General features: G+C 40.5%; 2 protein-coding genes across 3 annotated transcripts in view; one reads left to right on the plus strand and one right to left on the minus strand.

Annotated features, from left to right (window-relative positions):
- The window catches only part of LOC147564864 (wall-associated receptor kinase 2-like), an 85,831-nt gene extending 74,225 nt beyond the window's left edge, over nucleotides 1–11,606 (minus strand). For both annotated transcript variants that reach the window (XM_086650712.1, XM_086650706.1), the window contains exon 1: nucleotides 11,561–11,606. The gene's annotated coding sequence lies outside the window, so the exon portion shown is untranslated. The remainder of the gene's footprint in view (nucleotides 1–11,560) is intronic.
- On the plus strand, nucleotides 5,583–5,963 carry LOC147564867 (uncharacterized). Its single transcript, XM_086641299.1, has one exon. The coding sequence runs from the start codon at nucleotides 5,583–5,585 to the stop codon at nucleotides 5,961–5,963; it is 381 nt and encodes a 126-aa protein (XP_086497425.1).
- Nucleotides 11,607–12,258: the final 652 nt, after the last annotated feature.

Consider the following 12,258-nt stretch of genomic DNA (forward strand, 5'->3'; position numbering starts at 1 on the left):
TTTCACGAATTTAATATCCAGCTAGCAACCGAATCCTATCTTGGTATTTCATTGTTGGCAATCAAGGGAGGTTGCTATTCAAAAATCCAATCTTCTCTTTACTGTAAATAGATACGAGAGAAGAGAGATAAAAAGACTTCCCAAAAATATGGGATTCAAATATCCCTTCCTATCTTTTCCTCCTTTTATTTCCTGTTTTCTTCTACAATCTCCCTCTAAAATATTTCCATGGTTTGAAATATTCACCTTGTCTCAGTACTGTTTAAAGAGGAAGGAAATATGTTGTTGTTAATTAGAGAATAGAGATAAGGGAGGAAAAAGTGGAAAGAATAAGAAGTAAATGGAAATAATAAAAGGATATTGAATTTAAACCCAAATCCCAACAGATTGGATTTAAACCGTGTATGAGGAAATTGAATTGGTCATTGGCTGCCAATGGAAGCTACTATGGTGCATCGCAGGTAGCTGAAAAATGGTGTAGCGCACGTTCAAAAGAAGCCACATGTTGCTGAATTATGGTGGCCGTTGGATGTTGTTAATTCACGTACAGGGACATGGTAATATCTTGTTTTGCGTCACATGAAATCAAAGCCTATAGTGGGTCCCGAAAATAACCATTGCACCAACCACAATACCGAGAATTTATATCCCTCCAAAGGTTGATTGCCACATGTCTTTGAACTACTTGGTCAATCGACTTTGTTTGACCCCAACTTTGACATGCTCTATTTTGCTCATCCGGACTCCGTTTCGACTTCCGTTTTCGCCCACGAGTTCGACTTGAACTCTAGTTTCATCCGAGTATCAACATTGGCCAACTCGTAATACTATCATAATATCGAAATGACCAGAATGCCCCCAATTGTGTCTTTCTCCCGATTTTAGCTATTTTTCACGCCGAACTCCGTAAAAGACACCTGAGTAAGAGAAACACTCAATTTATCAGAGTAACTCCTCGAAATAGACTAACTAACCCGAGTTAAGAGATTCAGATGGGACATTCGGGCTCCCAAAATTCGGGTTAAGAGATTCTGATGGGACATTTGGGCTCCCAAAATTCAAATTTTGGGAGCCCAGCCCCCATACTATGGCGCCCAACCCGGGAGCCCCGGGGCTGGGAGCCCGGGCTGGGGGGTCCCAGCCCCAAAATGTTACCATTGGGGTTTCCCAACGGTAACAAATAGTTTTAGGGGATCCGCCCCACTTAAATTTTTTTTTTTAATTTTTTTTTTCAATTGTTTTTTTTTAATCTTCTTAAATGTTTTGAGCTAGTTTTGAATCTTATTTTTTCTCTTTTTTTTTGTGCGTTTATCTTTTTGAAATTATCTATCTCGGACAACATCACATTTTAATTTATAGTCGAAATCTAATAATTTATAGTCGAAATCTAAAATCAAAATTTCGCACACGTACTTCGCGCACGTACATTATTTGGATTTGGGAGCCTCTGTTGGGAGCCTCTGTTGGGAGCCTGACGTTGGAATTGAGACAAAGCCCCGGAGCTCCCAAAATTCAGGGGCTCCCAAAATTGGGAGCCCGAGCCCCACATTAGCTTTGCCCTAAGGGTAGAAACCCTTTTCATTTTTGGGGTTGAGATTTCAGAGAGAAAGATGAGGAGATAAGAAGGAATTGGGTAGATTGAAGTGGCAAGCTTAATTGAGAAAAACCCAACTAGGTTTTGAGTGATTTGTGGTTAAATAATTTCGTTCTCTCTCTAGAATTTTAGGAGTTCTTTGGAGTTAGCTTTAATGGAGAATTTTTGTTGGAATGTGTAGGAACTTGGAATTTAAAGAGGAAATCAGAGGAGAATCAAAGATATTAACCATCAAATCAAGGTAAGTTTATAATTCTTGAACTAAAGTTGAGTTATATGAATTTTAAGGTTAAAAGGGTTTGACAATTGGAGAATTTCTGACTTTAAGGGTTGCATGTCTGAAAATCCCATGTCTTGTGAGGTTCATAAGTGAGGAAATTGCAATGGTGGAACCTAGAGGTCAAATGAGTTCGGAATTAGCGAGTTGTATAGACTATATACCCGTAATAGTGTACTGTTGGGCCTGTAGCACAGTATTGGTAGTTCAGAAGCTTTTATGGTCTTCTACAGACTTGTAGCTCATTTCGATACGATTCCAGAATGGTATGGTGGTAATATTTTTCGAGTTCGGATGAGGGAGTTATGGCTGTTAGAGTGAATAGTGCGCATTCGGGAAAGATTGACGCACTGCTGCGTTTATTTTGTTCATTTTGAGGTTATTCGCTTGGAAATGGTTGGTAGTCCGTCACCCGAAGTCGAGATAGTGCAAGATGAGTCGAACTCGGACACGTTTGTTTACGTTTTCTTGTTTTCTTTTCGTGGTAATTATCTTATGTTCTCTAGATTCTTGTAGAAGAATCTAAGTTGTTGTTGTTCTTCCTTGTCAGAGGGAGAGCCGACTCGCGAGGAGCGTGATACTGCTCGAGACGTCGCACCTCAGGGCGGAGCTTGGCATCATTAGGTAGGGGAGATCTCTTGGTTTCTTGTATATTATCATCTAGATTCATGCTAGGAGTAGGAGATATGCATGCATCACTACACGTAGATGAATAGTTGATCATAATGCGTGATTTGTACGACTGATTTCCATGAGGTTTATAATGTTGATTATGACTATTTCAGAAAGTGGTTTTGCGATGAAGTTATATTTTTATTGTGATTATCAATGAGTTTTTTTGACGATTTTACTTGCAAATGATTTCCATTCTGATAGTTTTGAAATGGGTTGTGATAATCAATGTTTTGAAAAACATAGAGATATCGTATGCTGTGTGTGATTGGTGAAGTGGACTGAGACGAGTCATGAGGGTCTTGGCAGTTGTAGTGCTCCACTCTCTGGCCAGGATTCTCGTTTAGGTTGGACTCTCCGGGCTCAGGGACTTGCTATCCTTGACCGCTCGATTGGACTGTAAGCCTGTTTGTTCTTACCCTCGGGGCACAGAGGCTGTACACCTCAGACCGCCCGACTGGTTTGGTGATTGGGATCCCTCTGCACGTTTGTTATGACTCTTTGTTGTGCCACTTCTGTGTGATAATATAAGTAACGTTTTAAAAAGCCTGTCCCAGTTGAGGACGTAACAGGCGAGTTCCGAATCGACTGAGATTGCGGGTGAATGATGTTTTCACAAGAAAAAATATTACTTCTACTTTCGAGAGACTAAATAATTTTCCAAAACCAGATGAAATAGCTGCATGCTAGGGTACCGAAAAGAATGAGGTTCAGGTCCTTCCATGGTAATTGGGGGACGACTCTCTTTTTTCGGGATCGCTTAACTTCGATGAGTTAGTTCGTTTCCGGTTTTATTTCTAATTATTTATGTGTGTTTTCTTGGTAGGTACCTTACTTGGAGTGTGATCTTAATTCGTAATAAAACGAAGCATTTATCACAGTTTCATCTCATGTGGAAGAGACCGGAGGGAAAGAGCACCAGAGATATTTTGATAGTTTTGTGAAACTCAGAGGTTAGATGAAAATTGGAGTCAATGGTGATTCCGACGGCGAAAACGGAAGTCGAGTCGGAGTTCGGACGGAGAAGTTATGGAAGAACGAAGCGGAGGGTCATTTTTGTCATTTTTGCAAATTAGAAGAAGTAAAGGCAAAAGTTAAAGGCACCCCTTGGTTTGTTATAAGAAGCAAAGCCCAGAAGTCCCAAAGCTCAAGAGTTAGAAAGAAGAATAACAAAGAAGAGATTTGTAGGCAACCCTTTAAACTAGTCAAGATGGTCTTAAGGGGTACACTAAGTCAAGGGGTTTAGTCTTATTGGGTTTTGATTAAAAACAAAGGAGAAGTCAGACTTAGGGGGACTTCATCTTCTACAATCAAGAGCTACGGTTTGGGAGCTTGAAGGGGAGCTCGATCTAGAGAGAGAAGGGAGGAAGGAGCCGGCCAAGTTAGGCCGGCTAACTCTTAAGGCCGGCCAAAGCTTGGCCGGCAAGGTTGCTACTGGGAACTGGAAGAGCTCGGGTCTTCACGGTGGGAGCAAGCACAGCTCGTTCTTCATTGTAACTCGGGTTTTGAAAGAGTCGGCCGCAGCTTGAGAGAAGGAAGTCAGCAACAACAACAGCAGCTCGGGCTGCCCGATATTTCGAAAATCTCCATTCGACAGCAGCTCGGATCTTGCTACAACTCGGGATTTCAAAACGAGCAAAACAGCAACTCGGGTTTTTCTTTAACAGCAGCTCGGGCGCACTTGCAGTGTCTCGGGGATCCATTGGATCTGCTCGGGGTTACAAGAAGAACGGCACAGAAGCTCGGGTTTTTCTTTAACAGCAGCTCGGGCGCACTTGCAGTGTCTCGGGGATCCATTGGATCTGCTCGGGGTTACAAGAAGAACGGCACAGAAGCTCGGGCAGACATATGGCCAGATTTTTACACTTGTTCTTAGCCGGAATCTCCATTTTTATGGCCGGAAAAGTTAGAGTTGTTGATGAGAATGATCTTGCCTTGATATCTATTTGATTCCCTTGCTATTTGCTTGTTATTTGGTTGCCAATTTCTAGAGAGAGAAAGCTTAAGTGAGCTTTTCATGGTGGTTTTATGATTTGAGGAAGAAGAAGGCTGACTACTAAGGGGAACTCTGGTTCTGCTGAGAGGATACCGATTGTACACTGTTAAGGGGACTCTTGCATTCTGTTACGGGGAGATCGGCAGCCCTTAAAGACTTATATTATCCGACGATCCTAACTTCGCGCCTCATCGGAAAAGGGAGATTTCTACCTTAACTCGTGTTTTTCTTTATCTGCTTTCTGTGTATTAATTGTTTCACCATGTCTAGCTAATTCTTTATTCGGGTACTCGTGAAACATGATTCGATATGTGATAAATAACTCTTTGTTTATTAAATGTTAGTTTGATTAACTTTGTCTAATGTTATAAATTAGAAGCCTTGATCTTTATCTTCTATTGACATATAGTTTGATAATACGTGCTTAGTTTGATATTCGATGCTTAGTAACTTTTGATCGGTTATACTTAGTTTGATGTACTATACTTATTAGTGTCATATTTATTCATTGTCAACTTATTTGATAGTGTGTCATTAGTTTGATAGTCGATGCTTAGTGACCTTTGATCGACTATGCTTAGTTTTACACATTATGCTTAGAATTGTCAATGTGGGTGAAGTTAGCTAAACTTTCATGCTCTAGATATTTAATTATTGTCATTATCGATCTTGTGGATCGAAGTATCCTCCTCACTCTATTCTTGCTCGACTATCCTCCTAAACCTCTCTCACCTTTAGTTTAGTATTTGTATTTGTTTTCTTTATTTCTTATAAACCAATCAAAAACCCAATTATCTTTTTCTTCTGTTTCTAGTCTCAGTTAGTCAGTGACACCTAGACCGGTGGGCCAGACTCTTTCGGTATCTGGATCACCTTCCTATCTTCGTGGATCGATCCCGGTCTTACCAGGTCATTACTTGACGCCCGTATACTTGCAGGTGGAGACCTATTTAGGAAACTTTCTAGGCCCATCATTAGGTGAACGAGAGTTTGCTTCGGACCTTTTTGTACTTCAGTTAGTTTACTATGATGTCATCCTAGGCATGGATTGGCTTGCTTCATATCATGCACTTGTGGACTGTTTTGCCAAGACGGTCACATTTTCTCTTCCGAGTGAAAAGGTGTTGGTTGTGTCTGGACTTACGAGACAGATGAGGGAGATGCACTGGGGTAACGTGGAACTGATAGAGCATTCGGTGATGGGTAAGACGCTAGAGATGATTGATGTGGTATGTGAGTACCATGGGGTGTTCAACGATATATCAGGGTTGCCACCACGCAGAGAAGTTGACTTCTGCATAGCGTTGGAACCGGGTACTGCACCGATAGCTAGAACTCATTACCGAATGGCTCTAGTTGAACTACGTGAGCTCAAGGACCAGATTCAACAGTTACTTGACTTGGGGTTTCATACGCCAGAGTAGCTCCCCGTGGGGTGCGCTTGTTCTTTTTGTTAAAAAGAAAGACGGGTCGATGAGGTTGTGTATTGATTATAGGGAGTTGAATAAGGTTACTGTGAGGAATAAGTACCCTTTACCGAGGATCGATGACTTATTCGATCAACTGAAAGGATCCAAGTGGTTTTCGAAGATTGACTAGAGTTCAGGGTATCACTAGTTACGGGTTAGAGAGGAAGACATTCCTAAGATTGCATTTGTGACACGATATGGTTCTTATGAGTTTTTGGTTATGCCTTTCGGTTTGACTAATGCCCCAACAGTTTTCATGGATTTGATGAACCGGGTGTTTCAGGATTTCTTGGATAAGTTTGTCATCGTATTTATCGATGATATCCTTATCTACTCCAAAACTAAGGAAGATCACTAGGATCACTTACGACAGGTACTAAAGAGATTGATGGAACATCAATTGTATGCTAAGTTTGAGAAGTGTGAATTTTGGCAAGAAGAAGTGAAGTTCTTGGGTCATGTTATATCTAGCATTGGAGTATCAGTCGACCCTTCTAAGGTCGAGGCAGTACTTAATTGGAAGCAACCCACATCTGCGACGGAGGTTCGTAGTTTTCTGGGTTTGGCTGGATATTATAGACGGTTTATCAAGGGGTTCTCGAGTATTGCAGGGTCTTTGACAAACCTAACTAAGAAGGAACTTCCATTTCGATGGTCTAAAGAGTGTGACCATGCATTCCAAGAACTGAAGACGAGGTTAACTACTGCCCCAGTTTTGACCATTCCTGAGAGTGGTGCTCGGTTAGTGATTTATACTGATGCTTCCATTCAGGGTTTGGGTTGTGTTCTTATGCAGAGTGATAAGGTGGTTTCCTATGCTTCGAGGCAGTTGAGACCACATGAGCGGAATTATCCAGCTCATGACTTAGAGTTGGCAGCTATAGTGTTTGCTTTGAAGATTTGGAGACATTATTTATACGGTGAAAAATGTGATCTCTTTACCGACTATAAGAGCCTCAAGTATCTATTTTCCCAGAAGGAATTGAATATGTGCCAACGTCGGTGGTTAGAGCTAATGAAAGATTATGACGTCACATTGCAATACCACCCGGGTAAGGCTAATGTAGTAGCTGATGCATTAAGTCGACAACCGAGGGGTATCATAGCCGCATTGATGATGAATCAGTGGAAGATGTTGGAGGATGTGGCAACATATGACATTGACATGGTTGGGTCAGGAGTTGACTCGTTATTTCTGGGTAGTATGGTTGTTAGGCCATCCTTGCTGAACCGTATTGTGGATGCACAAGTTAACGATGCGTGGTGCCAGAAACAGGTTTCGTTAATGGAAGGAACTGAAACTGAGTTCAGTACAGGACAAGACGGAGGATTGAGATTCCTAGGGAGGTTATTTGTACCGACAGATCCGGTCTTGAGACGGGATATATTAAACGAGGCACATCGGAGTAAGTACACTGTTCATCCTGGTGGTAACAAGATGTACAAAGACTTGAAGAGGCAATATTGGTGGTCCGGAATGAAGAAAGATGTTGCTGAACATGTAAGGAAGTGTGAGGTGTGTCAGATGGTGAAAGCAGAAAATCGACAACCGTTGGGACTTCTAGAACCATTGCCTATTCCAGAGTGGAAATGGGAGAACATATCGATGGACTTCATCACAAGTTTACCGCGTTCGAGTCGAGGCTTTGACGCAATTTGGGTGATAGTTGATAGGCTGACTAAGTCAGCTCACTTCTTACCAGTGAAGACGACAAATAGTGAAGATCGACTGACACAATTTTACATTAAGGAGATTGTCAGGCTGCATGGAATTCCAGTGTCTATTGTGTCAGATAGAGATTCATCCTTTACTTCTCGGTTCTGGAAGAGTTTCCAAGCTTCTATGGGAACATTATTACACTTTAGTACAACCTTTCACCCTCAGACCGATGGGCAGACAGAGAGAGTCAACAAAGTACTCGAGGATATGTTACGGTGCTGGATACTAGATATTGGTGGTAGTTGGCAAGATCACTTGCCTTTGGTAGAGTTCGCATATAATAATAGTTACCAATCTAGCATTGGCATTATATGGGAGACCTTGTCGATCACCATTATGTTGGACAGAGGCAGGAGATGCTAAACTAGAAGGACCAGAGGTGGTTCGGGACACTTCTGAAAAGATTGTGTTAATTCGGAGTAGGCTCCGAGCAGCTCAAAGCCGTCAGAAGAGTTATGCTGACAAGCGACGTAGGGATTTGGATTTTATTGTCGGAGAGGAGGTTTTGTTGAAGGTGTCACCTATGAAAGGTGTTTTACGGTTCGGTAAGAAAGGAAAGTTGGCTCCTAGATACATTGGACCTTTCAGGATAGTGGCAAAGGTGGGCAAAGTAGCTTATCGTCTTGACTTGCCTGCAAGTTTGACAGGGGTGCACAACGTATTTCATGTATCTATTCTTCAGAAGCATATGAGCGATGAGGATCAACATTCGCTGGTTGACTACCATGATTTAGAGCTCCAACCAAACGCATCATATGAGGAGGAACCAGTTCGCATCGTGGATCGTAGAGAGCATGTACTTCGCCGAAAGACTATTCCCATGGTCAAAGTTCAGTGGAATCATCACAATGATAAAGAAGTTACTTGGGAGCGCAAGGATGATATGAAACTTCGTTATCCTCACCTTATTCTCTCTTCAGGTACGTTCAATTTCGAGGACGAAATTTTCTTTTAGGATGGGAGATTGTAGTGTCCCTATTAATTTTTGGGTTGCCTATAGAATCAACCCTTGTAACCCACATTTTTTTACCCCCAAAAACCCTATTGCCCTCATCTTATCCCCACCATTCTTTTCCAGCCGTGAGTTAGTGAGGAATAGGGAGTTTTGGCTTTCCTAGAGTGATAAAGTGGGAAGGTGGTACCCTTCCCTTCCATTACAACTCCGTTAAACCATTTTAACCCCTACAGCCACTTTGGAAGTTTCCACTTTCTTCATCTCTTCATTTACTTCTTTTGTAGCCATTAGTGTTAGAGAGAAGGAGTTTGGTTCTTGTAAGATAAACTAGGGCAAGAGAAGGTCTAAGGAAGAAAGGATCAAGCTTGGTGATTTTTCTTTGTTGTTCTTGGTGTGGAGCTTGGTTTGCTTTGGATCTAAGGTAGATTTCTATCTCTCTAGGGCTTGAATAGACATTTTTATAGATAAACCTAGACAAATTAAATGAAACTACAAACCCTAGATTTTAGTATTACTTGAACATAGATTAGGGTTCTTGACACAAATATATATACTAGAAGTAGTAGATTTATATTCCTACAAACTTATTTTTAGGTCACTTTGAATCTCATCTATGTGTTAGATTTTGAGGATATTTGCTATAATGACCTACTTGATGAACCATACAATCTTCATTTACATTTTCATGCTAGATTCATGTATTACAATGATATTTAAGGCTAAACCTCTTTATTTACCATGATTTTAGTATATAAGTCTTATAATTAGATGCCTCTCACTATTGGACAATACTCTTTATACAGATACATGAACATGTGCTAGAACTCAACATGATATGAGAATTTTAGGCTATTATCATCATTGATTCATTACTTGAAAACATTATAAAATATGAAATCGTATGTCGTAATATGCTAACGAATATGATTTTGATTTATGTATGCTAACGAATATGATTTTGATTTATGTATGTTGTGGTATGATGTGATGGAGTTGGTGGAGAGTTGTGAGAGTTTTGTGGTTGGTTCGACCCTCTCTGCCAGATGTGATATGGGTATGGAGCGTATGGGGTCGGCGCTAACACAATGGATGACCTTGTGGACCAGTCTCTCATACAACGTGGATACCAACTTGTCATATTGCTTTTGGTTGTTTATTACAAATGGTGTTGTATTATGTATGTGTGATGTGATGGAGTTGGTGAAGGGTTGTAAGAGTTTTGTGGTTGGTTCGACCCTCTCTACCGGATGTGATATAGATATGGAGCGTATGGGGTCGGCGCTAACACAATGGATGATCTTGTGGACCATACTCTTACATAAGGTGGACACCAACTCGGCATGTCGCTTTTTGTTGTTTGTTACATATGTGGTACACATTCTTATGGTCACAACTCGGATACTATACTTGGACATTTTTACATGATATGGGGTTGTCTATTTGTTTTGGTAGCTCTTGAAATTGTCTATTGAGGCTTTAGAGGTTTTGAAATCTACTTGTTGGGGTCTGACCCAACCTTTTATTTTTCAAGACAAGGAAATCGGAAAGTGCCACCTGCTTGAGTCATAGTTAGCCTTGGAGAAGTTTCTTTAGTGGTTTTCTTTCTTTCTTTAGGTAGTTATTTGGAGTTATATCTCCTAAACACTTGGTGTTATTTTTGTTTGATCTTGTATGATTTAGAGACATCCTGTGAGTTTTGAGAAACTTGGTAAAGTTTCATTAGTTGATTTATTGTTACTTTTTGGAGCTTCATGTTTGATACTATTTGTTCCTTCATGAGTATATCGTATATGTTTACTGTTCTGCGGAGAAGTGCTTTAAGTTTAGGTTTTTATGGCGGCCGACGTGGAAATCTGGATTTGGGGTGTTACAGCAGGAACATGTGTAGCCACCCTCTTTGGTTATGCATATTTCCGATTCTCCTTTGCAATTATCTTTACATTCATCCATATCTGAGTAGAAAATTTGTGATAATTACCATCTCCTCATAATGAAAGTTATTCTCAAAATTAAGTTGATACGGTGATTACCTTGACAACTACCTGGAGTATTCCTGAGGTACGGATCACCTTCATATCCGTTCTTGCACTCGCAACGATAACCAAGAGCACCTCTTTGGTCGTAGCATTGGGTATTCGTCCCACATGCATAGCTTAATGTTTTTTTTAGCATACTCACATGTCTGGTACCCAATAGTCCACCTCAATATTGCAGGAGCATACTGATTATCAAATCCCTTTAGATATGATGTTGTAAAAGTAAACCAATTTTTTTCAGCTATAACTGCCGTATTACATATACTCACATTCACACCAATACTTGTAAGTTTTCTAATGCTGATATTATATCTGTTGATTCCTTCCGGAGTGAAGGTCTTGCAACAACCGATGCCCGAGCAAGTATCATTCACTACATCATCTATACTCTCACAAACAGACATGCATCCTGTGGCAACATTACTTTCTGATCTTCCCCCCAAATAGGGTTTAAGTTGTTGCAACCGATACCAAAAAACTCGTTTTTAGTATCCGAGAATGTGAATTTGACAAGTCTGGCCCAGCTGTTTCCATCAGAACCGTTACAATCGGTGCCCATGAATAGTTTTACTCTTAATTCCCCGTCCAATGATACGTTTAAGACGTTTATATTACCCTTCAACAGCCTTGGGGGATCGTAAGAAGGACTGCAGTTTATCATAAACGGTTGGTACTCCAACTGAAGTTCATAATGGTAACAACCTTTGCCGATGCCAAATGGGTAGGGAATGCTAATACCCCCGCATTCTTCTTTGAACGCAGGCTTTGAGATCATCAAGGTCGTGTCATTGGTACTACTAGTAGTAATATTAAGAAGGGTAAAAGCAACATTGACGAGTGCTCTGCTGCAACCATACTTAATGGGACTCAATCTTGTTTATGCTCCTATTGTCAGAATCCTTAATCTATATATTTATAGAGAGAGAAAGAGAGGATTCTCATTAGAAGACAATTCTTCTTGAGATCCTTTTCAGATTTTTTTTATGTTAATTTTCAAAATTCGTTTTTCTCCGCTTGACCCGTTTAGTATACAAAAAATGAGCATTTGGTCCAAATTTTTGGGGGGAAATTGGCGTTTTGTCCCTCCTCAGCCAAATATGCATTTCCAGTCCAAACCTTATGACAGCTCACGTTTCTGTGACAGCTCACACTTTTCTGTGACAGATTTTTAAAAATCCCTCTTTTACCCTTCCATTGAAAACACTCTTACTTCCTGACGCCTTTGTCAGCGTGATGGAGAGGGAGCAATTAATACCATTTAATGAGGGATGGAGATTTGACGTTAATTGCTCCAAAAATCTCTCTAAATCCCTGGCAATCACACCTAAATATCTCCAAATCTCTTTATTTTCTGCTTCTTTCTCTCTCTAAATCCTTCTCAAAACAGTTTCATCTCTCTCTATTTCATTCAAAGTTCAAATTTTCAGCTAAAGTTTGAAAGCCCGCCCATAAGTTAGAAAGATTTCATCTGAGAAGCTTATTTATACAGAGATTTTGGGAAGTTAACTACATCGGTCATTATCTTCCCAACCTCTTATC

This window comes from Eschscholzia californica, unplaced genomic scaffold (assembly GCF_041429995.1).
Source record: "Eschscholzia californica isolate CP2 unplaced genomic scaffold, dmEscCali1.0.p SCAF_1, whole genome shotgun sequence".
Taxonomy (NCBI): Eukaryota; Viridiplantae; Streptophyta; class Magnoliopsida; order Ranunculales; family Papaveraceae; genus Eschscholzia; species Eschscholzia californica.

Excerpts from the sequence above, each read along its gene's own strand:
- LOC147564867 (XM_086641299.1), top strand. The coding sequence starts at position 5,583 with ATGGATTGGCTTGCTTCATATCATGCACTTGTGGACTGTTTTGCCAAG.